Source organism: Suncus etruscus, chromosome 1 (assembly GCF_024139225.1).
Source record: "Suncus etruscus isolate mSunEtr1 chromosome 1, mSunEtr1.pri.cur, whole genome shotgun sequence".
NCBI lineage: Eukaryota > Metazoa > Chordata > Mammalia > Eulipotyphla > Soricidae > Suncus > Suncus etruscus.
The window spans coordinates 172,568,974-172,595,897 of record NC_064848.1 but is presented as its reverse complement, the minus strand read 5'-3'; the positions used below and the strand labels follow the sequence as shown (position 1 = coordinate 172,595,897).

The 26,924-nt window shown below is 37.6% G+C and overlaps 1 protein-coding gene across 1 annotated transcript in view; it reads right to left on the bottom strand.

Annotated features, from left to right (window-relative positions):
- BCAS3 (BCAS3 microtubule associated cell migration factor) overlaps positions 1 to 26,924 on the bottom strand; it is a 662,199-nt gene that overhangs the window by 281,312 nt on the left and 353,963 nt on the right. Inside the window, exons 24-25 of the mRNA XM_049764542.1 lie at positions 22,160 to 22,356; positions 16,859 to 16,956 (exon numbers count right to left, since the gene is read on the bottom strand). Coding sequence (XP_049620499.1) covers positions 16,859 to 16,956; positions 22,160 to 22,356 — 295 coding nt within the window. The remainder of the gene's footprint in view (positions 1 to 16,858; positions 16,957 to 22,159; positions 22,357 to 26,924) is intronic.

Genomic DNA, 26,924 nt, shown 5'->3' with positions numbered 1-26,924 from the left:
CCTTGCTTGCCCAGACGCCATTTTCAGGGAGGGACTTCAGAGCATAAAAACCGGCTAACCTTTGCAAAAGCTGGCTCCCTGTGTGTGACACCAGGCGGGGAAAATCCGCGAAAGTACACCGGCCCAGTGGGGCTCAGCTGTGAAAGACTGTGAGTGTGACCTGTCTATGTCTGTCTACTGTCCTCTTGCGTGAAACTCTTGCGAGTGGGGGCAAAAAGAGGCTCAGAGGAGCACGGCCGCTCCGCTTCGCTACGCGGCCGTGCACTCTTTCTAAGGAAAGAACTCCATTGCAACAAGAAGGAAAAATCACACTAAGAACGGCGCTATATCACAGAAGCAAACATTTCTCTCTGGACTGTCTTCTCTGTTGCATGCTCGGGCCTAAGATTTGACCCAGTGTGAGGCTTCATCCACGGAGGACTCCCCTCCCTTAGAGGCAAGTCAGCCCATCCAGAAAGGGAGGAGCCAGAGGAGTGTGCTGCCTACATCATATAGACAATGAATACCACCACAACACGTAGAAAAACCCACAATACAAGTGTGACAATGGGGAAACAACGCAGGCCAGCATCAGGCATAGAGAATGAAGATGACAATTCTGAGGACCAGATAATGACTGAACAACTAATCAACCTCTCAGATAAGGACTTTAGACTAGCAATATGGAAGATGCTCAACAGACTCCAAGAAACCATGGATCGAGTTGAACAGAACACTAATAAGAACCAAGAAAATATGAAGGCAGAAATCACAAAACTCCAAACTGAAATAACATGTCAACTAACAGGACTGAAAAAGTCAGTAAACGAAGTGAATGACAAAATGGATAAGCTCTGGGACAGGGTATCAGAAGCTGAGAATAGACTTGGTGCTGTGGAAGATGAGATACATAACAATTCCATACAGCAGGAGAGATTGGACAAAAAACTTAAAGCAAATGAGCAGACAATGGAAAAATTAGTCAAAGAATGGGAACAGACGAAAATAGAAGTCTATGATAAGATCAACAGAAACAACTTAAGAATCATTGGAGTCCCAGAGACCCAGGAAGAAAATTTCCAGGAAGAATCAATGGTCAAGAACATCATTAAAGAGAAACTTCCAGAGCTAAAGAATATATGTGATCAAATCCTGCATGCCCGAAGAGTACCAACCAAAAGAGACCCCAGAAAAACCACCCCAAGACACATCCTAGTCACAATGACATATCCCACAGATAGAGACAGAATTCTGAAAACAGCAAGATCAAAAGGGGAAATCACGTTCAAGCAAGCTTCCCTGAGATTTACAGCAGACCTGTCACCAGAAACGCTCAATGCCAGAAAGCAGTGGTGGGATATTGTGACAAGACTGAATGAAATGAATGCTTCACCCAGAATACTATACCCAGCAAAACTCACTTTCCGGTTTGATGGAAGAATACATGGTTTCACAGACAAAAAACAGCTCAGAAACTTCACAGACACAAAACCAGTCTTAAGAGAAAAACTGAAAGACCTAATCTAAGACAAGACTACCCAAAAGACACACCAAATTTTGAAATAAAGATGGCGTTAAATCCCAGGACAATTCTTTCTCTCAACGTCAATGGACTAAATGCACCAGTTAAGAGACACAGAGTGGCTAAATGGATCAAAAAACTCAATCCAACCTTCTGCTGCCTACAAGAAACGCACCTGAATAGTCAGAACAAACATAGACTCAAAATAAAAGGCTGGAGAAAAATTATCCAAGCAAACAACACCCATAAAAAAGCTGGAGTGGAAAGCGATATGGAGATTCCTTCACAAACTGAAAATTGAGCTTCCATACGATCCAGCTATACCACTCCTAGGAATATACCCAAGAAACACAAAAATACAATACAAAAATCCCTTCCTTACTCCTATATTCATTGCAGCGCTATTTACAATAGCCAGACTCTGGAAACAACCAAGATGCCCTTCAACAGATGAGTGGCTGAAGAAACTGTGGTACATATACACAATGGAATACTATGCAGCCATCAGGAGAGATGAAGTCATGAAATTTTCCAATACATGGATGTACATGGAATCTATTATGCTGAGTGAAGTAAGTCAGAGGGAGAGAGAAAGACGCAGAATGGTTTCACTCATCTATGGGCTTTAAGAAAAATGAAGGACATTTTTAACAGTATCTCAGAGACAAGAGAGATGAGGGCTGGTAGGTGCAGCTCAGGACATGCAGCTCATCACATAGAGTGATGAGTGCAGTTGCAGAGATGACTACACTGAAAACTATCATAAAATGTGAATGAATGAGGGAAGTAGAAAGCCTGTCTCGAGTACAGGTGTAGGGGGGTAGGGAGGAGGGAGATCTGGGAAATTGGTGGTGGGAATGTTGCACCGGTGAAGGGGGGTGCTCTTTACATGACTGTAATCATACAACTATAATCATGTTTGTAATCACGGTGTTTAAATAAAGATAAAAAAAAAAGAAAAAAAAAAGCTGGAGTGGCCATACTAATATCAGATAATGCAAACTTTATACTCAGGAAGGTTGTAAGGGACAAAGACGGACATTTTATATTAATCAAGGGGTACGTAGAGCAGGAAGAATTCACTCTCCTAAACATATATGCACCAAATGAGGGGCCAGCAAAATATTTAATACAACTGTTGACAAATCTGAAAAATAATATCAACAACAACACAATAATTGTGGGGGACCTTAACACGGCTTTGTCAACACTGGACAGGTCAACCAGACTGAAACCCAACAAGAATATACTAGACCTGAGGAGAGAAATGGAAGAAAGAGGCCTAGTGGATATATATAGGACACTCCATCCCCAGAAACCTGGATACACATTCTTCTCCAATGTACATGGGACATTCTCCAGGATAGACTACATGCTGGCACATAAAACATACCTCCAGAAGATCAAGAGGATAGAAATTTTGCAGACTACCTTCGCTGACCACAAGGCTCTGAAATTATTTGTGAACTCCAAAGGGACTCAGAAGAAACACTTTAACACCTGGAAGTTAAACAGCCTCATGCTCAATAACCAGTGGGTCCGAGATGAAATCAAGGAGGAAATCAAAAGGTTCCTGGAAACAAATGACAATCAAGACACAAACTCTCAGAACTTATGGGACACAGCAAAAGCAGTACTGAGAGGAAAATTTATAGCTTTGCAAGCACACATCAGGAAGGAAGAAGGAGCTTACCTGAGTAGCTTAATGACACAGCTAATAGAACTAGAAAATGCTCAACAAAAGGACCCAAGAATAGGAAGACAGAAGGAAATAACAAAGCTGAGAGCAGAAATCAACGAAGTGGAAACTCAAAAAACAATCCGAAAGATCAACGAAAGCAGAAGTTGGTTCTTTGAAAAAATAAACAAGATTGATAGACCACTGGCAAACCTAACAAAGAAAGAGAGAGAGAGAAACTTGATAACTCGTATCAGGAATGAAAAAGGAGAGATCACTACTGATATGACAGAGATTCAAAGGGTAATCAGACACTACTTTGAAAAACTCTACGCCACTAAAAATGAGAACCTGGAAGAAATGGATAAATTCTTGGACTCTTATAATCTTCCACGGTTGAAGGAAGAGGATGTAGCATATCTAAACACCCCCATCACCATTGATGAAATTAAAACAGTAATCAAATGTCTGCCGAAAAACAAAAGCCCAGGTCCAGATGGATTCACTAATGAATTCTATCAAACTTTCCAAGAGGAACTACTGCCAATCTTGGCAAGACTCTTTCATGAAATTGAACAAACAGAAACACTTCCAAATAGCTTTTATGAAGCCAACATCACCTTGATACCTAAACCAGACAGAGACGCTACCAAAAAAGAAAATTACAGACCAATATCACTGATGAATGCAGATGCAAAGATCCTCAACAAAATCCTGGCAAATAGGATTCAATGCCTCGTTAAGAAGATCATCCACTACGATCAAGTAGGTTTCATCCCAGGAATGCAAGGCTGGTTTAACATCCGTAAATCTATCAACATAATACACAACATCAATAACAAGAAAAATAAAAACCACATGATCATATCAATAGATGCAGAGAAAGCATTTGATAAGGTCCAACACCCATTCTTGATCAAAACTCTCAGCAAGATGGGAATGGAGGGAACCTTTCTCAATATAGTGAAGGCCATCTACCACAAGCCAGTGGCAAATATTATCCTCAATGGAGAAAAACTGAAAGCCTTCCCTCTAAATTCTGGCACAAGACAAGGCTGTCCTCTCTCACCACTCCTATTCAACATAGCACTGGAAGTACTTGCTATAGCGATTAGGCAAGAAAAGGATATCAAGGGAATCCAGATAGGAAAGGAAGAAGTCAAGCTCTCACTGTTTGCAGATGACATGATACTCTACTTAGAAAACCCTAAAGACTCTATCAAAAAGCTTCTAGAAACAATAGACTCATATAGCAAGGTGGCAGGCTACAAAATTAACACACAAAAATCAATGGCCTTTCTATATACCAATAGTAATAAGGATGAAATGGACATTAAGAAAACAACCCCATTCACAATAGTACCACACAAACTCAAATATCTTGGAATCAACTTGACTAAATATGTGAAGGACCTATACAAAGAAAACTATAAAACTCTGCTCCAAGAAATAAGAGAGGACACACGGAAATGGAAACACATACCCTGCTCATGGATTGGCAGGATTAACATCATCAAAATGTCAATACTCCCCAAGGCATTATACAGATTTAATGCCATCCCTCTAAAGATACCCATGACATTCTTCAAAGAAGTGGATCAGACACTTTTGAAATTCATTTGGAACAATAAACACCCTCGAATAGCTAAAGCAATCATTGGGAAAAAGAATATGGGAGGAATTACTTTTCCCAACTTTAAACTGTACTACAAAGCAACAGTTATCAAAACAGCATGGTATTGGAATAAGGATAGGTCCTCAAATCAGTGGAATAGGCTTGAATACTCAGAAAATGTTCCCCAGAGATACAACCATCTAATTTTTGATAAAGGAGCAGGAAATCCTAAATGGAGCAGGGAAAGCCTCTTCAACAAGTGGTGTTGGCACAATTGGATAGCCACTTGCAAAAAATTAAACTTAGACCCCCAGCTAACATCATGTACAAAGGTAAAATCCAAATGGATTAAAGACCTCGATATCAGCCCCAAAACCATAAGATATATAGAACAGCACATAGGCAAAACACTACAGGACATTACAGGCATCTTCAAGGAGGAAACTGCACTCTCCAAGCAAGTGAAAGCAGAGATTAACAGATGGGAATATATTAAGCTGAGAAGCTTCTGCACCTCAAAGGAAATAGTGCCCAGGATACAAGAGCCACCCACTGAGTGGGAGAAACTATTCACCCAATACCCATCAGATAAGGGGCTAATCTCCAAAATATACAAGGCACTGACAGAACTTTACAAGAAAAAAACATCTAACCCCATCAAAAAATGGGGAGAAGAAATGAACAGACACTTTGACAAAGAAGAAATACGCATGGCCAAAAGACACATGAAAAAATGTTCCACATCACTAATCATCAGGGAGATGCAAATCAAAACAACGATGAGATACCACCTCACACCCCAGAGAATGGCACACATCACAAAGAATGAGAATAAACAGTGTTGGCGGGGATGTGGAGAGAAAGGAACTCTTATCCACTGCTGGTGGGAATGCTGTCTAGTTCAACCTTTATGGAAAGCGATATGGAGATTCCTCCAAAAACTGGAAATCGAGCTCCCATACGATCCAGCTATACCACTCCTAGGAATATACCCTAGGAACACAAAAATACAATACAAAAACCCCTTCCTTACACCTATATTCATTGCAGCTCTATTTACCATAGCAAGACTCTGGAAACAACCAAGATGCCCTTCAACAGACGAATGGCTAAAGAAACTGTGGTACATATACACAATGGAATATTATGCAGCTGTCAGGAGAGATGAAGTCATGAAATTTTCCTATACATGGATGTACATGGAATCTATTATGCTGAGTGAAATAAGTCAGAGAGAGAGAGAAAAACGCAGAATGGTCTCACTCATCTATGGGTTTTAAGAAAAATGAAAGACACCCTTGTAATAATAATTTTCAGACACAAAAGAGAAAAGAGCTGGAAGTTCCAGCTCACCTCAGGAAGCTCACCACAAAGAGTGATGAGTTTAGTTAGAGAAATAACTACATTTTGAACTGTCCTAATATTGAGAATGTATGAGGGAAATGTAGAGCCTGTTTAGGGTACAGGCGGGGGTTGGGTGGGGAGGAGGGAGATTTGGGACTTGGGTGATGGGAATGTTGCACTGGTGATGGGTGGTGTTCTTTTTATGACTGAAACCCAAACACAATCATGTATGTAATCAAGGTGTTTAAATAAAAAAAAATTATGCATTAAAAAAAAATCATTAAGATAAAAAAAAAAAAGATCTCCTCTCTTCAACATTGCATTGGTAGAAACACAATAATTTTATTTACTTATTTATTTTTTTGCATAAAACATGTCTGGGGAGGCCAGAGTGATATTGTAGTAGTGAGGCATTTGCCTTGCACGTGGCTGACCCAGAATAGACTGCGATTTGATCCCCCAGTATCCCATATGGTCCCCCAAACAGGAGCACATAGCCAGGAGTAATCCCTGAGTGTCACTGGATGTGGCCCAAAAAACAAAACAAAACAAAATAAAACAAAAAAAATGTCTGTAGATTAGAATGAATATATGAGGGCCAAGGACCTAGGATTGATACCTGAAGACCCCTTGGGCCAACTTCCACCCATGGCAGGGAATGACTCAGTTCTTAAAAGTACAGCTAAGTGTGGCTCAGACAACTAAAAACAACAAAGGATAAATGAAATTCGAATCAAATCTCATTCACACATATGTATGTAGGTTCAAACTACTAATGCCTTTGTGCTCCAAAAAAGAGGTATCCAAAAGAATTTAGATGCCCTATGCCTACTAACAATAAAAACACCTATATTTATATGAACACATCTAAAATAATAACATTAATGATATTAGCATAAGTGGGATGTTTATTAAAAATAATTTTCATACCAACAAATATATAGTGAGACTATTGATGATTTTACTTGTTGGGGAGAAAATCCTTAAAATGATTTCTAGATAGATAAAACAATTCCTAAATCTCTGTTATGAGATTTGTCTTAGAACTAAGAAAAGATAAGCTGGTCTTACTCAGGGCTTTTTCAGATGCTGGCTACATACCTCTTTAAAGTGGCATTAAAACAATTTTTGAAATAATATATGAAACATTACCACCTTTCATATTTTACTATATTAAAATCCTCTCCTAGACTTGGAATGAGTTCATTACCATACGTAATTTTGTAATATCATACATTAGGTAATCTGTATTATCATAAAGTTAATATTTATTATCAAAAAGTTAAGCTACCAAATATTGAGTTATAATATTATATGATATAAAATCATATTAATAGCCTATAATAATTACTTATTTCATTAAAAGTATTTTTGAATAATGGAAAACTATTGGGTAGGCAACTGAAAACTCTTCAACTTAATACTAGAATATAATCCATGACGGTAAATTGTGAGAGCTTAGGGGGCCGGGCGGTGGCGCTCGAGGTAAGGTGCCTGCCTTACCTGCGCTAGCCTAGGAGATGGACCGCGGTTCGATCCCCCGGCGCCCCATATGGTCCCCCAAGCCAGGAGCGACTTCTGAGCGCATAGCCAGGAGTAACCCCTGAGCGTCACCGGGTGTGGCCCAAAAACCAAAAAAAAAAAAAAAAAATTGTGAGACCTTTTCTGGGGGGTATTTACTCAGGAGCTACTCCCGGCTCTGTGGTCAAGGGAAGCGGTGCCAGGGATTCGATCTTGATTTGGTCACATACATAAAAGCCACTCTCTCTCTGACCCAGATTTTATCAGTCATTATCCTTGAAGTAACAGGGATAACTTTATTTTTGAGAATAATGTGTCAAATATTAATAATGTCAAAATAGTGTGTTGACTGTCCTATCAAGTAAAATGGTACTCCATTAAAACAATTGTTAGTTCAGTTTGTTTACAAAAATCAAACAAGTGCATTGCTTCAAACAACTAAACTACTTTAAATTCACAGTGACATGGGGATTATAATAAAGAACTACACAGGCACCAAAATGTAATAAAATTCTTTATTCAAATTTCAAATGTAATAAAACTAATGACTTTTGCTTGTATAAAAACATCCTAAATAATTATTGCTCTTTTTTTTTGGCCACACCTGGCAGTGCACAGAGGCTACTCCTGGCTCAGTGCTTGATCAGTCCTGGCAGTGCTGCAGGAATTATGCATTGCCAGCGGTTGAAGCTAGGCTTCCAAAATGCAAGGCATGTGCTCCAGCTGGTTGAACTTTCTCCTGTTCTACACCTTTTTTTTTTCTTTTACATACTTTGAGTAGGTAGCTTTGGTGACAAGTTTGGTGTTTTTACTATGTATGCTAGGAGACCATATACATTATCTATTATAGCTTTTGTACCATCTATAAAATTTTTAATACAGTATTAAAATATATATAATGACTCCATATTGTTATAAAAACAGTTTCCATTCACAGGCCCCCTTAAATGGGGATTTCCAGGAGTCCATGGAAACAACTGGTATTTATGTTCGCATGCATGTTTATGAAAATGTAAAGAACTTAGTACATCCAAGATATATGAAAAAATGGAAGAATTAAGATGCATAATGTCAAATTTGTTGACTGAGATAGAATGATAATGGCATAAAGACAGATTTTTAGTTATAAATGGAACAAAATTAAGAATCCAGAAAAAATACATCAATGAAATATATCAAAGAAAACACATATCTTTTTGATAACTATTGCTGGAGTAAACTATTACTGTAACTGGAAGAAACTTAACTTTGATCCTTGTCTTATAACATAATGAAAAATAATTTAAAGAGGATCTTAGACTTAAATGCAAAGATTTAAACATATAGATTCCAGAGAAAAAGATGCTAATTCAATTCCAGAAGAAAAGATTTGTACTTGGAACACAAAACATACAGGGAAAGACAATGAGAATATCTTTGTTTATCGAAATAATCCAGGAGACAATGAAAACAAATTAAAGCAAAATATTTGCAAAAAATCCAGAAAAAAGAATTTATAAAGTTCAATAAACAAAAGACCAAATTAAACCAGTTAAAAATTTTACAAGAAAAGACAGTGAAAAAGAAGATATTAAAATGAACATTAAGTATATTCAAGATGCTCAATAACAATATTCACCATAAAACCACAGTTCACATTCACTAGAGCAAATGATACACTGCTGTTAAGAAAGTAAAGTGGTAAAACACACTTCGGAATACATTCTTGGCAGTTCCTATTTAAGTTAAATACATACTGAACTTTTAAGTCAGCAAGTTCAGTACTAGGTATATGTCTGAAAGTTCAGTGCGTAGGTATATACTCAAAAGACATATAAGTTTAAGAAATTTTATAATATTTTTATTTTGAATAAGTCAGTAGTAGCCCAAAACAAGATAACAGATATATATATGTATATATTATGCTATATTTTTACTAAAATACACCAATTTAAAAAGAAACTGGGGCCTGAGTCGTGGCGCAAGCGGTAGGGCATCTGCCTTGCACGTACTAATCAAGGATGGACCGCGGTTCGATTCCCCCGGCGTCCCATATGGTCTACCAAACCAGGAGCAATTTCTGAGCACGTAGCCAGGAGTAACCCCTGAGCGTCACTGGGTGTGGCTCAAAAGCAAACAAAAAATAAAAAAGAAACCAGTGACATATGTAATACCTGAATGAATCTCAAAACAAAACAAAAAAACAAGCAAAAAAAAAACCCAAACATTAATATTTGGGGGGGAAATAAACCAAACATGGAATACTTACAGATTCTATTTCCATAAAATTCCATACAGAAATAGCTATTTTTTCTGGTGTGATATAAAAGTCAATGATTATCTCTATGACTGTTAGAAGAACAAGGAATTTCATGAGAATACTTCTGTTTTAATTTAAACGGTAATTACATGGGTTTAAAATTTCATCAAACTATACAATGAGGGTATTTTTTTTTTTTGTGGTTTTAAAGGTAGTGGCTCTCCTGATTGCATTAGGGATATATCTAATAGTGTTTGGGGGAGTAACAGGTATCAAAGATGGAACTCAGACTGCCCCACACATGGAAGGAATATGCTCTACCATATCTATGTCCCCATATGTACACACCTGCTATATGCAAAGCTGAGTACTAGTTTTTACAACTTTTCAAAGGCAATCCAAAGTACAAATGATCTCTTTCAAATTGGGAGGGGAAATAACACTCTTCAATGCTCTCATTTTATGGAAGCAAAACTAGGCTTTTGAAACAATTTACCCGACAAGTAGTTATTAGCAGACCTAAGATTAGAAGCAAAGGTTCCTTTTACTATCACTATTCTTTCCACCACAGGAGCTTGCAAGACTAGATTCATCCCTTAAACATTGTTTTCACTTTGTTTGCTTTAGCTTTTCTCTGAGTTTTCATCACCATCCAGGACACTATCAGGAGCTCCTGTTCTTAGTTGCCCGGGTGAGGTCCGAGGCTGCTTCTTTAATTGCGCATTGGGCAATGCTGAGAGGCTCTTTTATTTGTTTCAAAGTTTATAGATGGCACCTATAGGCATAAGCCTCTCAGGCTCTTGGACACAATTTAAAATAGTGTGACACTAACAGTTTGACACTCACGTCACTAAGACAAATGGAATTCCCGGTTCAGACTTAAACAAATTCTAATACTGCCCCCAATATTGTCCCTCTGCCACTACGGTCTCAGAGAACAGGCTGCATAAACAGTACAGTTTTGTATTAAAGATGTAGCAATAAAGACACACAAAAAAGAAATGCTGGGTCTTCTGGTCAAAAAAGTCCTGTGTAATTATGTGTTCCCTGGTATATCAACAGTAGGGAGAATTCCATCAATTCCTTCTCAAAATGCTTAGGAAAGATTTAAAGTCATGTCAAAGACCTGGTGCTTGTGACAGAGAAAGCAAAGGCAAGGTTTTAGTTGACACAAAGATTTATTCAAAGAAGCAATGTGTCACCAGAAAAAAACTTTCCCAATAGCTTCTTCTACTTCTGTTTACCTTTTCTTCATCTTCAAGTGGGGTAATCTTTTTTTTTCTTAATTGTGCTGAACTAAATTTTTCAACTTTTTCACACTGTTAACTTGACTTTGATCTTCTAACATCCTATAAATATCAGAAAGAAGAATGAGAGGAATACTTCAGTCAGAAAAAGAAAGATGTAGCTGAGTACTTTCCTGATAGGAAAGTCTTTCTCTGCTATTCTTCATCTCTCTAATATTACTTTGATTCTATACAGATAGTGGGAATTCAACAGTTGAAATAATGCACAAACTTCCTTGTTTCCGATTTAAAAAATTCCAATCAATATCTGAATATTTCCTGTTTCAAGTATAGTGTCAAAATAAAAATCACACTGACCTCCATTTTCCCCTCTGAGGTTCTGTTCACAGGTCAAGACTAAGCCTTCTTTTAATTTCACCCTCATCCATAATCCTCTTACTGATCCCACACAGGCTTTCAATACCAAATGTACAAGTATGCCTGGAGTTTTCGTCACCTTATAATCACAAAGAATATCTGGGATTCTATTAAATGAAAACCAGATAATTTAATCAAAAAATACCTCAATAACTCTAAAGAATGTTATGTATTTCTATCTGGAAATTATTTTAGGAAATGACCTGAACATATCCTTGCCAGAACAGGTGAAAATTTTTTTGTATATGGAAATTTAAATTCCATTTTTTTCTATACAGTGCAGAGAGGAATGGAAAGATTGAAAACATGACCTGAAAGTTTTAGTGAAAGTTCAAGCCCACAATTTTAATGTTATGGCCCTGTCACTTGACTCCAGCTTTGTGTGTGTGTGTGTGTGTGTGTGTGTGTGTGTGTGTGTGTAATATAGTTTTTATTATATTTTTATTGCTTTTGTTAAGTACTGTGGTTAGAAATGTACATAGTTGGGTTTCAGACATAGAACATACACTACCCTTCACCAGTGCACCTTTTCCGCCACCAATATCCCCCACTTTCTTCCCATCCCGTAGCCCTGCCTGTCTCTGGGACAAGCATTTTGCTTTTCTCTCTTTCTCTTTATCCTCTCTCTCCCTCTCTCCATCCCTCCAGCTTTAAGAGTACAGAGTTAAGTTGGCTTCACCACTGTCCATAGACTGAAGAGTTTTTCTTTGCTTCCCACCACCAGCATCTCTTCTATATCTGATGACTTTATGATACAAAGACTAAGCTTCTATGCCTCGCTGGAATGGTAACTACACATAATGAAATATCATCTTTACATATAATTTTTTTTCCCCAGTGTATCTGAAGAATCTCTGCAAGGTAAAAATATGCCTCTATAACAATGTCGCTCCAGCCGAGATTTGACTGTGTAAACAATGTCTCTGTCAGTGACCAATCATATTTTTCTAATAAGCATTAGTTTTTTTTTTAAAAGGTCTCATACATCCAACATGAAGCAGGAACCAATAATAAAGTCAGGAAAAATCTAAGAAGTCTAGAAAAATTTAATGACTCATTTTTATCAGAAAGCAAATATTTCTGATAGTAACGAAAGCTGAGTACTGAAAAGAATCTCTGAAAAATATCTCCCGAATTATAATTATTTTTTGTTTCTGTTTTTATTTTTGTTTTGTGGGGATGTAGGGGAGAATGGGAGCCATACCTGGCCCTTTGTTCAGGAATCACTCCTGGAGATGTTTGGCACGTCAGCCACGTGTAAGGCAGTATCCTACATAGAGTACTATTGCTCTGGCCACTAAATTAGAATTTCTTATAATTATTTAAGCTATTTCAACTATACAAAATAAATTTTTCCACAAAAGAATAACAACAAATTCCAGATAGTCAATATAACCTTACTTAAATGATTGACATAGCTGTCTTTTTATGTATCAAACCCTGCTCTAAAAGGTAAGTTCAGTGTATATCTGTCAGTTTTCTTTCTCCCATTGTCAGTTTCCTCAGAAATGTACATAATCCTACTGCATTGAATAGATTTTCTCAATAAAATGTTTGCTAGAGGACAAAGATGTCTTCTCTCCAAACAATCCAGAAATAAGTTTCTGTTATTCTTAGTTTTTTTCTCAGGAAATGCCAATTTCCTTAACATAGCTATAAGCCAGGGCATTCTTTTAGGCTCCTGTTTGGTTTCTCAAAAGCAACCAGAGTGACTATGGCATTATTTAGCAGGTATGGCCCATAAGACTTGGAACAAAACAACAATCACCAATGAAGAAAATTTTGAAAATGGACAGCTAGCATTCTATTTTTCTCTTCAGCTATGCCTTATCAAAAGAAGTACACATATTATAGAAAAAAGTAGTAAAAAATTCAAAAATTAACCAAATGGGGCATATAAAGAAAAAGTCATCCATGCAATGCTTTGTCTATTAATAGTGTATGACATAAATGCTGATTAGTTTGACGCAGGAAAAATGAAGCAATTCCTTCAATTCCATTTGTTTAAAGCAACCTATATCGAAGGGTAAATCCTAACAGTTTTTTTCAGAACAGCCTTATCACTAGCCAAGAAGGGGATGTCCTAAAAATATTAAAACTCAAGCCTTCATATAATATTAAGGATTGAGTCCTTAATATTTCATTACCAAATGAAATGTGTTATGGACCTAATATTACTTAGAAAGCATTCACTTGTTTGTGGAGCCTAAAGGACATATGCTTAAACATAGACAGGAAGGAGCTGATTCATATACATCTGAAAACATACTTGATCCTAATTTATTGTCAATAACAAGTGAAAAGCATGTGTTTTCAGAAATGTGCTCATCAGATGTGAAGGACTGAGGCACAGATACATTAGATAACAAAGAAATCAAGAAAAAAATATTTCTTACCAAAATTGGCACAATGCTTTGCTACCTTTTAGTCTGAATTAGAGTAATACTTCTAATTCATATAGTTATCTAAATGTTACACAGAAATCCAAGGTTAAATACAATATTTTTATTTTAAAATCATATGATTTTCAAAGTGTTTATACATTACATTTCAAAATCTATGCCTCTAAAAGTAATTAGATAAGAAATTATGTCAGAACTAAGTTAAATAGGCAGTACAAGAATTATCACTAAATTCAGAGGGATACCTATAAAGTGCCATTGGAACAAATAACAAGACAATAGAATGGACATAGAAATCATTTCAAGTTAAAGACAAAATACTGAATTTCAATAAGCAGAGTCCACTTGTCTCTGAGTAAAGGCCATCAGAGTTGCAGACAGGTATCTTCCTAATAAGCAACTGACTCCAATGTTTGAGTCATAATCAGAAAAGCACTTACTGGTTCAGAAACAGTTATAAACATGTATTAGATGCCTTTTAATACAGTTGCTAAAACAACTTTTTTTTTTGGTTTTTGGGCCACACCCGGCGGTGCTCAGGGGTTACTCCTGGCTGTCTGCTCAGAAATAGCTCCTGACAGGCATGGGGGACCATATAGGACACCAGGATTCTAACCAACCACCTTAGGTCCTGGATTGGTGGTTGCAAGGCAAACACCGCTGTGCTATCTCTCTGGCCCAACTAAAATAACTTTCCAATAATCTTCTTTTCATAAAGAACTCAAGCCCTTCAGCATCTACTTTATTATTATTATTATTATTATTATTATTATTATTATTATTATTATCATCATCATCATCATCATCATCTCAGCATTCAGGAATCACTACTGGCAGTGGTCAGGGGACCATATGGAATTGAACCTAGGATGGTTCCAGTCCCTCTCCTCTCTTTATCTTATTAAACATCAATAGTAAAGTCAATCTGGTACAATGATTATTTCATTAGAAAAATTGTGGTTTCCAAAAAAAAGTATTCATAGCCCAAATAATTTGAGAGGTAAATAATATTTTAATAACTTATTCTACAAGGTTTCTTTAGTTACTGTTAGATAAGCAGCACATACATTTCATTGCTCTTGCTGTCTTTCAGATAGGAATTGGCTTTCTGGAAAGAAAACAGACCTAGAGAAGCAACAATAGAGCTCAAACACCAGGAAATCCTTTTGCTAAAATCTTTTTATAAAATCCTTTATAGACATAAAAAGACATCTATAAAACAATATTTACAGAATATAAATTACATGTATCTGATAGAAATTGACATAAATCCAGCACCAAGATAGAATTCTTTATCCAAACATCAACTTAAAAAATCGTTCTCATAATAAAATAAAATTAAACTATGATTTCAGTAATTCATTGAAGTTCCTCTTTGTGACATGAGATATTCTCAAGAAATGCTCAAACAGAGCTGAGGGAGTAATAATGGATACTACACAGAGGATTGTATCGAATGGGTTAACTTATAGTTAGCACACTATCTGCTTTAGTGACCTATCTTACTTGCTGGTAGCCAAGTCACTCTGAAAAATAACATGTGAACTTCAGAACATTGGAGAACCTCAACTGGACCTTAATAAATTACATCAGACTGAAATACATAACTTCCAGGATGCACAATTATAAATGAGAATTCCAGATGAATGGATATGTGACCATTCTGAGAGTAAACTTCTGTAAAGATTCCTCCTTTAATTCCCTTAACAATAATTCAGTCAATGTAAGGATGCAAACATCAAGAAGTTAAACTTTTCGGTGTTTGATTCTAGTTAGTAGCCATGCTTGCCAAGCTCAAGCAGAAAAACAAGTATCAGTTTTCAAAAGCAAGAGTCTGTTAAAAAAAGACAACCACCAGACAAGGCTAGATTAATCAGACACAGGTACAATCCACTGACAAAAACAAACGAAAAAACAAAGGTCTAAAATCCTAAAAACCCCGTTAGCTGTCAGTTTCAAAATATATAGATATAAAAACAGAAGCATCTTTTAAACAGGACCTTCACAAATCAATTTTGTGTATGTTTCTATTTTCTTTCAGTATTAACTTCAATCATATCAGTGGTCTCTAGAGATTCAAAAATTGCTGTAGATTAAAATCCTTTCAACTTTTTACTAAAACTGAGTTTAATTCTACTTCTAAGACACCTTTTATTTTTGATGAAACCCTACTGTGTGATGTCTCAGATGTCTTACAGCTGTACCTAATAAAATATAAGCATCACTTTATCACTGAGTTTAATATGAGAAAAGGTATTGTTACAAGTAGTTCTATTATTTTGCAGAGCAGCCAAAAAAGTTTCCCAATACTAGTGTAGCCAAGTATCACCTACAAAATCAAAGATCTACTTATAAGTACTAAAGATACATATTCATGGCTTGGTTCCAAAAGCAAGAAGTTAATAACTGTTAATAGAGTTAATGAATTTCTAAACTTTATGATTTCAATAACAAAACCATTTAATACAGCATTTGGGCCCTCAACTTCCCCACGATCAGGCACTTCAATACTCAACAGGCTGAGTAAATTGAATCCATATACTGTATTTACGTTCTCTGTCAAGGTTGCTTCTCCACATTTCACAGATCAAAGGCAAAAAATTCATCAACCCTGTAGCCCTCAATACTGTGTTCATTACATTTAATCAAGTGTCAACTCCATGGCATCATTCAGCAAACTTAATAATATTTAAATGCATGACATTATCTGGCAATAAATGTATAAAAAATAATGGTTTAGCACACAAACACAGACATACAAACACATGCACAAAAATCCCAAAATAAACTAAAGAAAAAATAGGGAGTAAAGAAAAAAGATCATTCTTTATATTGTACAAGAAATTAAAAATGCACAAAACTACCCAGAAAACATTTTGAAGGCTATTTTCTACCTGAGGCAGCATCAATCATGGTAGAAACTCCCCTTCGATCAGAGACAGGACGGGATGACCCTGGCATGCTGACTGGGTCAGAGCGGACTGGCTGAATCCTGAAAGGCAATTTAATTTAATTCACATATGTTACTGGCATCAAAACTGTCGCTTGCTACAACAGACCTTAAATCAGGAATGCTGAAATAGCCCAATTTATTAAAGACCCATTCATTCTAAAGCATAATAAACAAGGAAGCTACAGTCTCTAAATCTTATATAAGGATAAAGCACAACAAACATTGTCTGTATTCTGAACCCTCTTTTCTGTCATGCAAGTATCTGTCATACAAGTTTTGATGTGATTGAGAAACTGGCATTAATTAAAACAAATAAATTAGAATGATCAAGTAAAAGCTGAAATACTTAATACCTAAGCCATGGTATTTGCAAGACATAGATATGAAAAGTTTTGCAGCTCAATGAGGGCTGGAAGATAGTGCAGCAAGTAGGTAGCTGCCTTACATGCAGCTGACCAAGGCTCAATTCCAGTACCCCATATGGGATCCATGTCTAGTCATGAACCATCTCTAGCAAAGAGCCAGGAGTAATCCCTGAGCAATGCCAGGAGTGGCCCAACCCCCCAGAAATGTTTTGCTATTCATAAACAGCAATGTGTCCTATAAAAAATAGCAATAACCGATATAAATTTTGAGTTACTCACTTAACTTTAGGAAAAGTTACTTTATATATGACAATAGCACAGGATAATAACAGCAAATCACAGCTATGCTAAAATGTGCCTGCCAGAATATAGGCAAGAATCAGTATAATCAGATTTATTATCATAAAATTACCAAAATATAAGGATTAATAAGAGTGTCAGCAAAAATACAATTTAGCTCAAAGAACTCCAGCTACTTGAGAATGATAAATCTGGGGCTGGAGCAATAGCACAGCAAGTCGGGCTTTTGCCTTGCATGCAGACAACCAGGGTTCTATCCTCAGAATGTTGATCTTGTACAATAGTTAATAAATACTAAAATCATAATGTGTCTATAAAAACATAACTGCAAAGTGACTTATAGATTACACATGAATGAAAATAAAGATCAACAATCTAAATGAATAATATTGGTGACTATGCCTACAACACTTACTGTATAATTGAACTTTAATTTGTACAATTTGAAATTCTTTCACCAAAAACACAAACCCACATGTACATACATAAAATATGTAAAATGATGGATATGTTCACTAATAGATGAGAAACTGAAATTAAACTTAACCAATTTCTCAGGAACTAATCTTGAAAGAAAAAGAAATTTTATTACCTGTTTCTCACATCTATAAACCAGTATTTCTTTGGCAATTTGTTATATTTCAGTTCTGCTCAAGCAAGGACCTAACATGAGGTTAAGTCTTATCTGTTTTCCTTATAATAGCCAATTCTATGACTTCCTGTTCCCTTTCTGGTAAAGATGTCAAGGGATAGATTATCAAAGCAGCACATAATTTGTAGTGATACTTGATGGGGAATTAGGAGGAGGAGTGGGTGTAAAGAATTTTGTGAACCTAAAAATAAATACGAGATTGACAGATAAGAGAGCATAGGAGTTAAGGCACTAGCCTTGTATGTGAATGGCTGATTTTAATTTGAAGCCACTGCCACATGCTTCGGGAAGCATCATAGGGATGCAGCTCTAAAGGCCCATGTTGCCTATATATGGCTGGGTGTGGCCAGGGTAATCCTTGGGTCTTTACCTTGCCTATTTGGCTGTCAAAAGCTGATGAGATTCCCAGACCTCCAAAGCATCATTTGAGAATTTGGAAGTACACTAATTCCCCATAAAAATACCTAAAAGAAGATTTCACAATAAAAAGTTATGTCCTAGAGTCATAAAGTACTATGCAGAAGCCTAACAAAATGTAGAGGAAACAGATAAGGGACTAAAACAAAGCGACATCAACCAGGAAGGAGAAGTCTTAGTAGGTGAATTTCTATTTGAAGCTAAATGGAAAACGCTGTTACACAAAACACTCTGAACTGAAAAGAAGCTATTCAAATTCTCCATAAGAACAGTGTTTTCATGAGAGTTAAGAGGGGAACCAAAGCAATCAAAAATGTTAGTTAAAGTTTTCATATGTTGAAAAACCAAAGCATGATTTTAAGCAAACATGAAAATGTTTTAATCATTTTAGATGCCCAATATTTGACTTAAAATAAAAAGTTCCTGCCAAAAATTCTGAAAGGACACCAAAAATATTATTAGGTCTGCAAACTTGAGTTCTGTCAGCTCTTTGGAGAAAGGTATGTCTGAAGTGAAAGAGTAACTAAGATATCTAGAGGACATCATGAAACATAGGGACAGACTGCATATGTAGGAGCTGGAGGCATCCTCCAAAGCAAGGGACAGGGTAGCTATCAGGCATCAGAAAAAAAAGAAAGAAAAGGAAAGAAAAGAAAGAAAAGAAAAGAAAAGAAAAGAAAAGAAAAGAAAAGAAAAGAAAAGAAAAGAGGGAGGAGGAGGAAGGAGGGAGGGAGGAAGGAGGGAGGGAGGAAGGAGGAGAGAGGGAGGGAGGAAGGAAGAGGGAGGGAGGGAGGGAGGAGGAAGGAGGGAGGGAGGACAGTAAGAAAGGAAGGAGGGAGGAGAGTAAGAAAGGAAGGAGGGAGGAGAGGAAGGAAGGAGGGAGGAGAGGAAGGAAGGAGGGAGGAGAGGAAGGAAGGAAGGAGAGGAAGGAGGGAAAGAGGAAGGAAGGAAGGAGGGAGGAGAGGAAGGAAGGAGGAAGGAGAGGAAGGAAGGAGGGAGGAGAGGAAGGAAGGAGGGAGGAGAGGAAGGAAGGAAGGAGGAGAGGAAGGAAGGAAGGAAGGAAGGAGGGCGGGAGGAAGGGAGGAAGGAAGGAAGAAAGGAAGGAAGGAGGGAGGGAGGGAGGGAGGAGAGGAAGGAAGGAAGGAGGGAGGGAGGGAGGAGAGGAAGGAAGGAAGGAAGGAAGGAAGGAAGGAAGGAAGGAAGGAAGGAAGGAAGGAAGGAAGGAAGGAAGGAAGGAAGGAAGGAAGGAAGGAAGGAGGGAGGGAGGGAGGGAGGGAGGGAGGGAGGGAGGAGAGGAAGGAAGGAAGGAAGGAAGGAAGGAAGGAAGGAAGGAAGGAAGGAAGGAAGGAAGGAAGGAAGGAAGGGGAAGGAAGGAAGGAAAGAATGAAAGAAATAAAGAAAGAAAGGAAGGAAGGAAGGAAGGAAGGAAGGAAGGAAGGAAGGAAGGAAGGAAGGAAGGAAGGAAGGAAGGAAGGAAGGAAGGAAGGAAGGAAGGAAGAAATGAAGTCTTGTGAATAGCTGAGGGAATGGATTAGACATAATTTTATGAGTTTTTCATCTTAAAAGTTCTGGTAACATTTAGATAACCAAATGTCTAATAAATGCCTATGATTTGAATCACAAAGTTGAGGATTGACTGAACTTCCTGAAAATAAATTCACTATCTAAATCAGATTACATTTTACTATTTTACTACTGGTAGCAGTGAAAATTTGCTTACCACCCACTATATTGGAGGAAAGTGCCATTTTTGGAAAGCTGAAGAAAATATTGAAAAAATGGGGGGGAAAAACCCACAAACCAACAACAAATAGGAGGAAGAACTAAAATAAAAAGCAAACTAAGCAAAATACAAAAATTTAAAAACCACATTTAAAGACATGTTTTCTATATGAACTATTAAAATAATCTATTATCTTATAAAGATGTGTTATTAATATAAAACTGAGGGATGGTCACATTGGTGGAATTAGAGTTTGAACAACTGTATTATGAACTTGGAAATAATAAAGTTATAATACAAAATTTTTTTTTTGTTTATTGGGCCATGCCTACCAGTGCTCAGAGGTACTCCAGGCTCTGAACTCAGAAAAATGCCCCTGGCAGGCTCAGGGGACCATATGGGATACCGAGAATTAAACTCGGGTTCACCCTGGGTCAGCCGCATGCAAGGCAAATGCCTACTGCTGTGATATCTCTCCAGCTCCCAAAATAGTATTTTTAAAAGCAAAAAAGAAACATAGAAAGAAGGATACTAAGTAATATATGTAAAATGAGCCCTTCCCCTTAAAAGATTTGTTATTAACATGAACAAAAAGATAAAAGCCTATTTCTAGCATACAATTAGAATAAATATTTTCTCTTTTCTCTCTCTTTTTTTTTTTAAATTGTTCCTGGCAGGCTCAGGGGACCATATGGGATGCCGGGATTCAAACCACTGTCCTTCTAGAAGCAAGGCAAACGTCCTACCTCCGTGCTATCTTCCTAGCCCAGAATAAAATTTTATAATAAAATGCAATTAAAAGTTTAGAGGGCCATTTTAGATTCAAAATGTTATGTACCTTTATTTTATTATTTAAAAAAATGAGGGGGTGGTGTTTGGGCCATTTCCAGCTGTGCTGAAGGTTACTCTACCTCTCCAGCCCTCCTGAGTTATTTTCTGAGAAATTATGTAGGCCAGAGAGATAATACAGCCATGAATACACTTGCCTTGCACTTGGCCAACTTATGTTCGATCCCTGGTACTACATATGTTCCCCTAAGCAGAGCCAGGAGTAACACCTGAGCATCACCAGGTGTAGCCCAAAGAAAAATAAACCAAAAAAAAGATAAATCTAGGAAAAGGTGATTATATTACATCACTGTCCAATGTACCTCAATATATAGTATCTTAGTAAAACAAATTAAATCTTGAGGTAAATCTGATATTACAAAAGCCCCTAAGTACTTAGTAAAAATAATTAAATCTTGAGGTAAATCTGACATTACAAAAGCCCCTAAGTACTGTATAAATGTCCTATAATAAAAAGCATACTTCATACCTTGTATTATGAGTCTTACAAGGTACAGAGAATATATAGACATGTATATATGACAAAATATAAATGACTAGACATAAAAAATTTTTCACCAAAATTTTTTAATTCTAAAGTAAGAAAAAAATACAGAATTAGAAAGATGAAAGAAAATACCAGAGAGATTAGGAGTATAAAATTATATCTTAAGGAGTTAGGTATACATATGTTGAATAAGGTATCAAAAAGCATACTGAATTGGAAAAATACATTCCCAAACACAGGTTATATATTTCATGCCACACCCTGAATGCGATAATGAATCACAAGTTGCAGTGCACACCTTCTATTCAACATTATATATTCAATATATATGTTGAATATTGAATACATACATTCAACATTAATATATGCCAACCAGAGATATATAAACAATACTTAAGGTGCTATTATAAATAAAACTAGTGAATCATTCCCTAGTTCTTACTTCTTACCTGAGACTGTTGAGATCAAGATCATCTGTATCAAAATCCAACAGGGGCTGTGGGGTATCGCTTGGACCATGAGACTGCAACACAGATGAACTGGACGATATGACTGTGGTTTGGCCTGAGGGATGGATGGTTTTGAACTGGAACTGTGGACCCATCCATAGACGTCTGTGGGGTCCAGTGTGTGTTACAATTTCTACCTGTAACATATTAGGGACCATGATTTAAACATTTTATGCCTTCCACTTTAGAAACATCCACATTATTCAAGACCCTATTAACCAAGTAGCAGAGAGATGGGTCATCCATTCCTGTAAATATACTCACTTTAAGTTCAATTCAGTTTTTGAAAATGTTTTTTGCAACTGTGTGCTTAAATATGATTACATACTCATGCAGTTACACTTACATGTACTTATGTGTAGTTTATGGTTTAAACATTCACAAACAGGCCACACATATGCATACACATTCATAATTTTACATGAGAATTACAGAACCAGTTTCTTGTCTAGTGTTAACTCCTTAAGAATTAACCTTTCATTCACTCTTACCACTTTGTCATAAATTCTTACCACTTTGTGATAAGTTCTTACCATTTTGTGGGCAGGCACTGAATATGACACCTATCCACCCACAGATTAAAAGCAATTACTTCAGAAAATCAAAGAGATAGTGATAGAGAGCTTGTTGCACACTGAAGACCCAGATTCAGTATCCCCATCTATGTGGTCCTCTAAGCACTGTCAAGAGTGACTCCTGAGTGTGTAGAGCCAGGCTTAAGTCTTGAACACCACCAGGTGTGGTTAAACAGAATAAAAGGCCTTGCGGACAGCTACCATCTTATTGGCAATAAACTCATAGGGCTCTTCCATCCAGTTGCAAAAGAAAATAATGACTACTGATACTTCCCAGGTAGTTCAGTCCTGACTGATACCACTGTGACATCCACAGAAAGGGGGAAGGGCAGGTTCCCTTTTCTGCATGAACTGCAACCACCTTCTACACCCTCCAAAGAAAAGGCCCAGATCCTCAACTTAGCCTTATCAAACTTCCAAGCCAACAACTTTATTTCTGATCTATAAATCCTGGAACTCAATATCCTATAATACTGTCAGCTCAGTAGTATCAAAGGAAATCTAATGGGAAAATTACATAGTAATCTGTAAAATCAACCCCACGTTGTGAAATTACCCCGCACACCATAATCCCAGGTGAACAGGTCTGAAACAGGGTAGCTGTAAAGAAATAATGAATCAAGACAGTCAGGAGAGAGTCATGAAGTCAGTGGCTTCTTGCCTAAAGGTCTCTTCACTAGCCAAGCCAGACTGACTTTTCTTTACTAAAATTAGTTCATTGGGGCCAGAGCGATAGCATAGCAGCAGTGTGTTTGCCTTGCATGCAGCCAACCCAAGATGGACCCAGGTTCGGTTCCCAGCATCCCATCTGGTCCCCTGAGCCTTCCAGGAGCAGAGTGCAGAGTGCAGAGCTGGGAGTAACCCCATTGTATGTGGGAGTAAACCCACACATATTGGATGTGGCCCAAAACTAAAACAAACAAAAAAAGCAAATGGAAAAAAAAGTTCACCTGGGCCAGGGAGGGTCAAGTGAGATCCAGTTGGGGTTTTACATATCAAAGGGCAAAGGGAGATGTAAAAAGTAAAGAGGAAATTGGAGGAACACCTTTGTTTTGGGTAATAACCTGGTGTCATCTATCAGTAATCTACCAACCTCTGTGAGTCTAACCATTAACATCAGTGGCTCAAAATTGCACCAACCACAGAACAGTAAATCCTTAGATACTGACTTTTGTAACACCATGGAGAGATAGAATAATCATCTCAAATTGGCCTGGGCTGATTTAAGTTTCCATAATTCCATTTGCCTTTACATTATACTAAGCTATATGAAGTAAATTTGTTTGTGCCTATATGGAGGAAGGTGATGGTGATGGGTAGAAGATTGGGGACACTGGTTAAAGAAAGATCATGATGGTAGGATTGGTGTTTGGATGTTTAATGCCTGAAACAACTATTTAATAAACAACTTGGTAAATTACGGGGTTATAAGAAAGATTGGAAAAGAATACTTTTACCGCTGCAAGTCACATTTTAATAGAAGTCTAGGGACCATAAGTAGTTCTGTGAATAGAACTGGGATTGACTATATACAAGGCAAGGCAAGCACTTTAAATCCTGTACTACTTCTTAGGACCCCCTAAAGCAGGAATCTCAAACTCGAAGCCCATGGGCCATTTGTGGCCCTCCGTACAACATTTTGTGGCCCTGCCCTAGAGGAATCTTTTTTTGTTTTGTTTTGTTTTGTTTTGTTTTAGTTGTTTGGGTCACACCCCCCAATGTTCAAGGTTTACTACTGACTTTGCACTCAAGGATCACCCCGACTTTTGTCTCCTGCAGCCCCCAGGTAAATTGAGTTTGAGACCCCAGCCCTAAAGAAAGAAAACATAGAGAAAAGACAATTCTGGCAAACACCTGATGGATAATAGTGAATTTCATAGGTTTTATGAATGGGTAACTTAAATAAGAGACTAAATGGGCAAACCTTAAAAAAATACTATTTTGTAATATCTGGTAACCCTTACATTTATACATACTTCATAGAAATGACTTCCTATGTACCGAAGCAACAACTGAGACCTACAGATTTCTACCACAGGGCCTAAGCATCGAACACATTCAACCAAACTAACATGCCCTTGCTCTTATACCCTCTCTTCTCATTACTTCGTATTTTTGTTGTTGGTGGTGTTTGATTGTTGGTTTGTTTTGTTTTGTTTTTCCTATTTTCTTTTCTTGTCTCCCTCTTCTTCCACCTTCTCCTCCTCACTATCATCAATTCAATCATGTCAAATAAAAACCACATGGTTACCTCCTCCCTTAGGAAAGGAAAGCTGACATATAGGATGCTGTGGACAAAACTGAAAAGAGTAAACACCTATATAGATAGACCTCACTAACACAATGGTCAGTACTCGAGACACGAAACCTATACATACCCAAAAGTTGATCTATTACTTTCCTTTCCTTACAAGTACTATACTTAGTACTCAGCGCACCTCTTGCCTTCCACACCTCTCTACATTAATATACACCTAAGCTAGCTTAGGTTTACATGTGGGCAGGATCACACAGAGAAGGAATCTTCCTTAAGGGACAAACCTAAACCACAAACAACCTATACCTATACCCTATACAATCCCTCCCATCTACTATTCCCTCTCCCTCCTCCAGAAATCCGACTATTCCTTCACCCCTCAATCCCACCCGATATCCCCACCACACTATAACTCGTCACCCTCAGTTCTTAATCCAGTAGGCATCAAGACCGACTTCCTACCCCAACGAGCCAGTACCCACTATCCAACTGAAGAGATACCCACTCAAACTCTCACCTTGTTCCCAGCAAGAAAATACAACCAACACCCCGACTGACCCATGCAGTGTGGCCCTCCTAATCACCTCTCCCTAATGTGGACTGTGGCTTGATAACAGAACTAGCTCCAAAGGACCCCCACTGCAAGAACTCTACCCAAGACCTCCCTGCCTGGACCCCACACCTCACGAGGAAATCTCAAAAGACAATGGGGAACCCTACTTTCATCATAAGTATAGACCTATATAACACAACCTCTTATCCTGTTTTTCCCCAAATGTAAAGTGATCTCCTGTATCACTTTCTCCCTTTTTCTTTGTTTTATTTTCTTTTTTATTCTTGTTAGTTTCTTTTGTTTTGTTTTATTTTAGCTTTTGTTATTTGATTTGATTTGATTTGTTTTTGCTTCTTTTGGGTCACTCCTGGCGGCACTCGGAGGGTGCTCCTGGCTCTATGCTTGGAGAATGCCCCTGTGGGCACGGGGACCTTGGGGGATGCTGGGATCTGAGCCACCGTCCTTCTACAGGAAGGACAGACGCCTTGTCTCCATGATATCTCTCTCAGCCCCACTTTATTCCTTTAATTATGTCTTTTATTTAATCTTTTTTTTTTTAAGAGACTTTTTTTCCTTTAGATATGTGTGAGCATATATATTCTTAGTTTTTGTCAGGTGTCTGTTTTCTTTTCTCTCCACCCCCAAATCCACCAGCAATATAATGTAGCAGCACTTCCTCCTGCAAAGACATATTAAACAAAGGGGAAATTGTATGTATAATAACAAGCTCTTATCTACTAGGGGTAAGAACTCAGGCTTGTTTACAACACAGGGACATCTCCCACCCTGAACGTATGTCAAGTGGAAACAACTTAGGCTCCAGTGAACTAGACACCAACCGTCCAGCCTTGACTCCTGGATCCCAGACATAGAAACAACAGAGTTCTCCACAACAGCTTCAGGAGCCAAATCCCCTCCAGGGCATTCACAAGGCTGCTCTGACGCCAACATGCACCAGTTCTAAATTGATAACCTGACAATGAGGAAATGGGAACAACTTGATCTAAGAGCAAATTGTCCTTCCTCATCAGCTATCGATAAGACAAAAATCAGAAAACATGTCACCCTTTGATCTGTGCAAAAGCCAAGATCGCTATATACAGATGACTGGTTGTCACAACCAGGACTGGACACTACGCATCCAGGGACCAACAACAACAACAACAACAACAACAACAACAACAGCAACAGAAGCTCTAGCCTAGCTTTTGGTCTACGATCTGTTCAACAAACAAGATTCCAATTCCAGAGGTCTGACTGAGACAACCGCAACTGAACGGATCTTCTGGAAAATAACGAAAGACTTTATCCCAGGCTCCA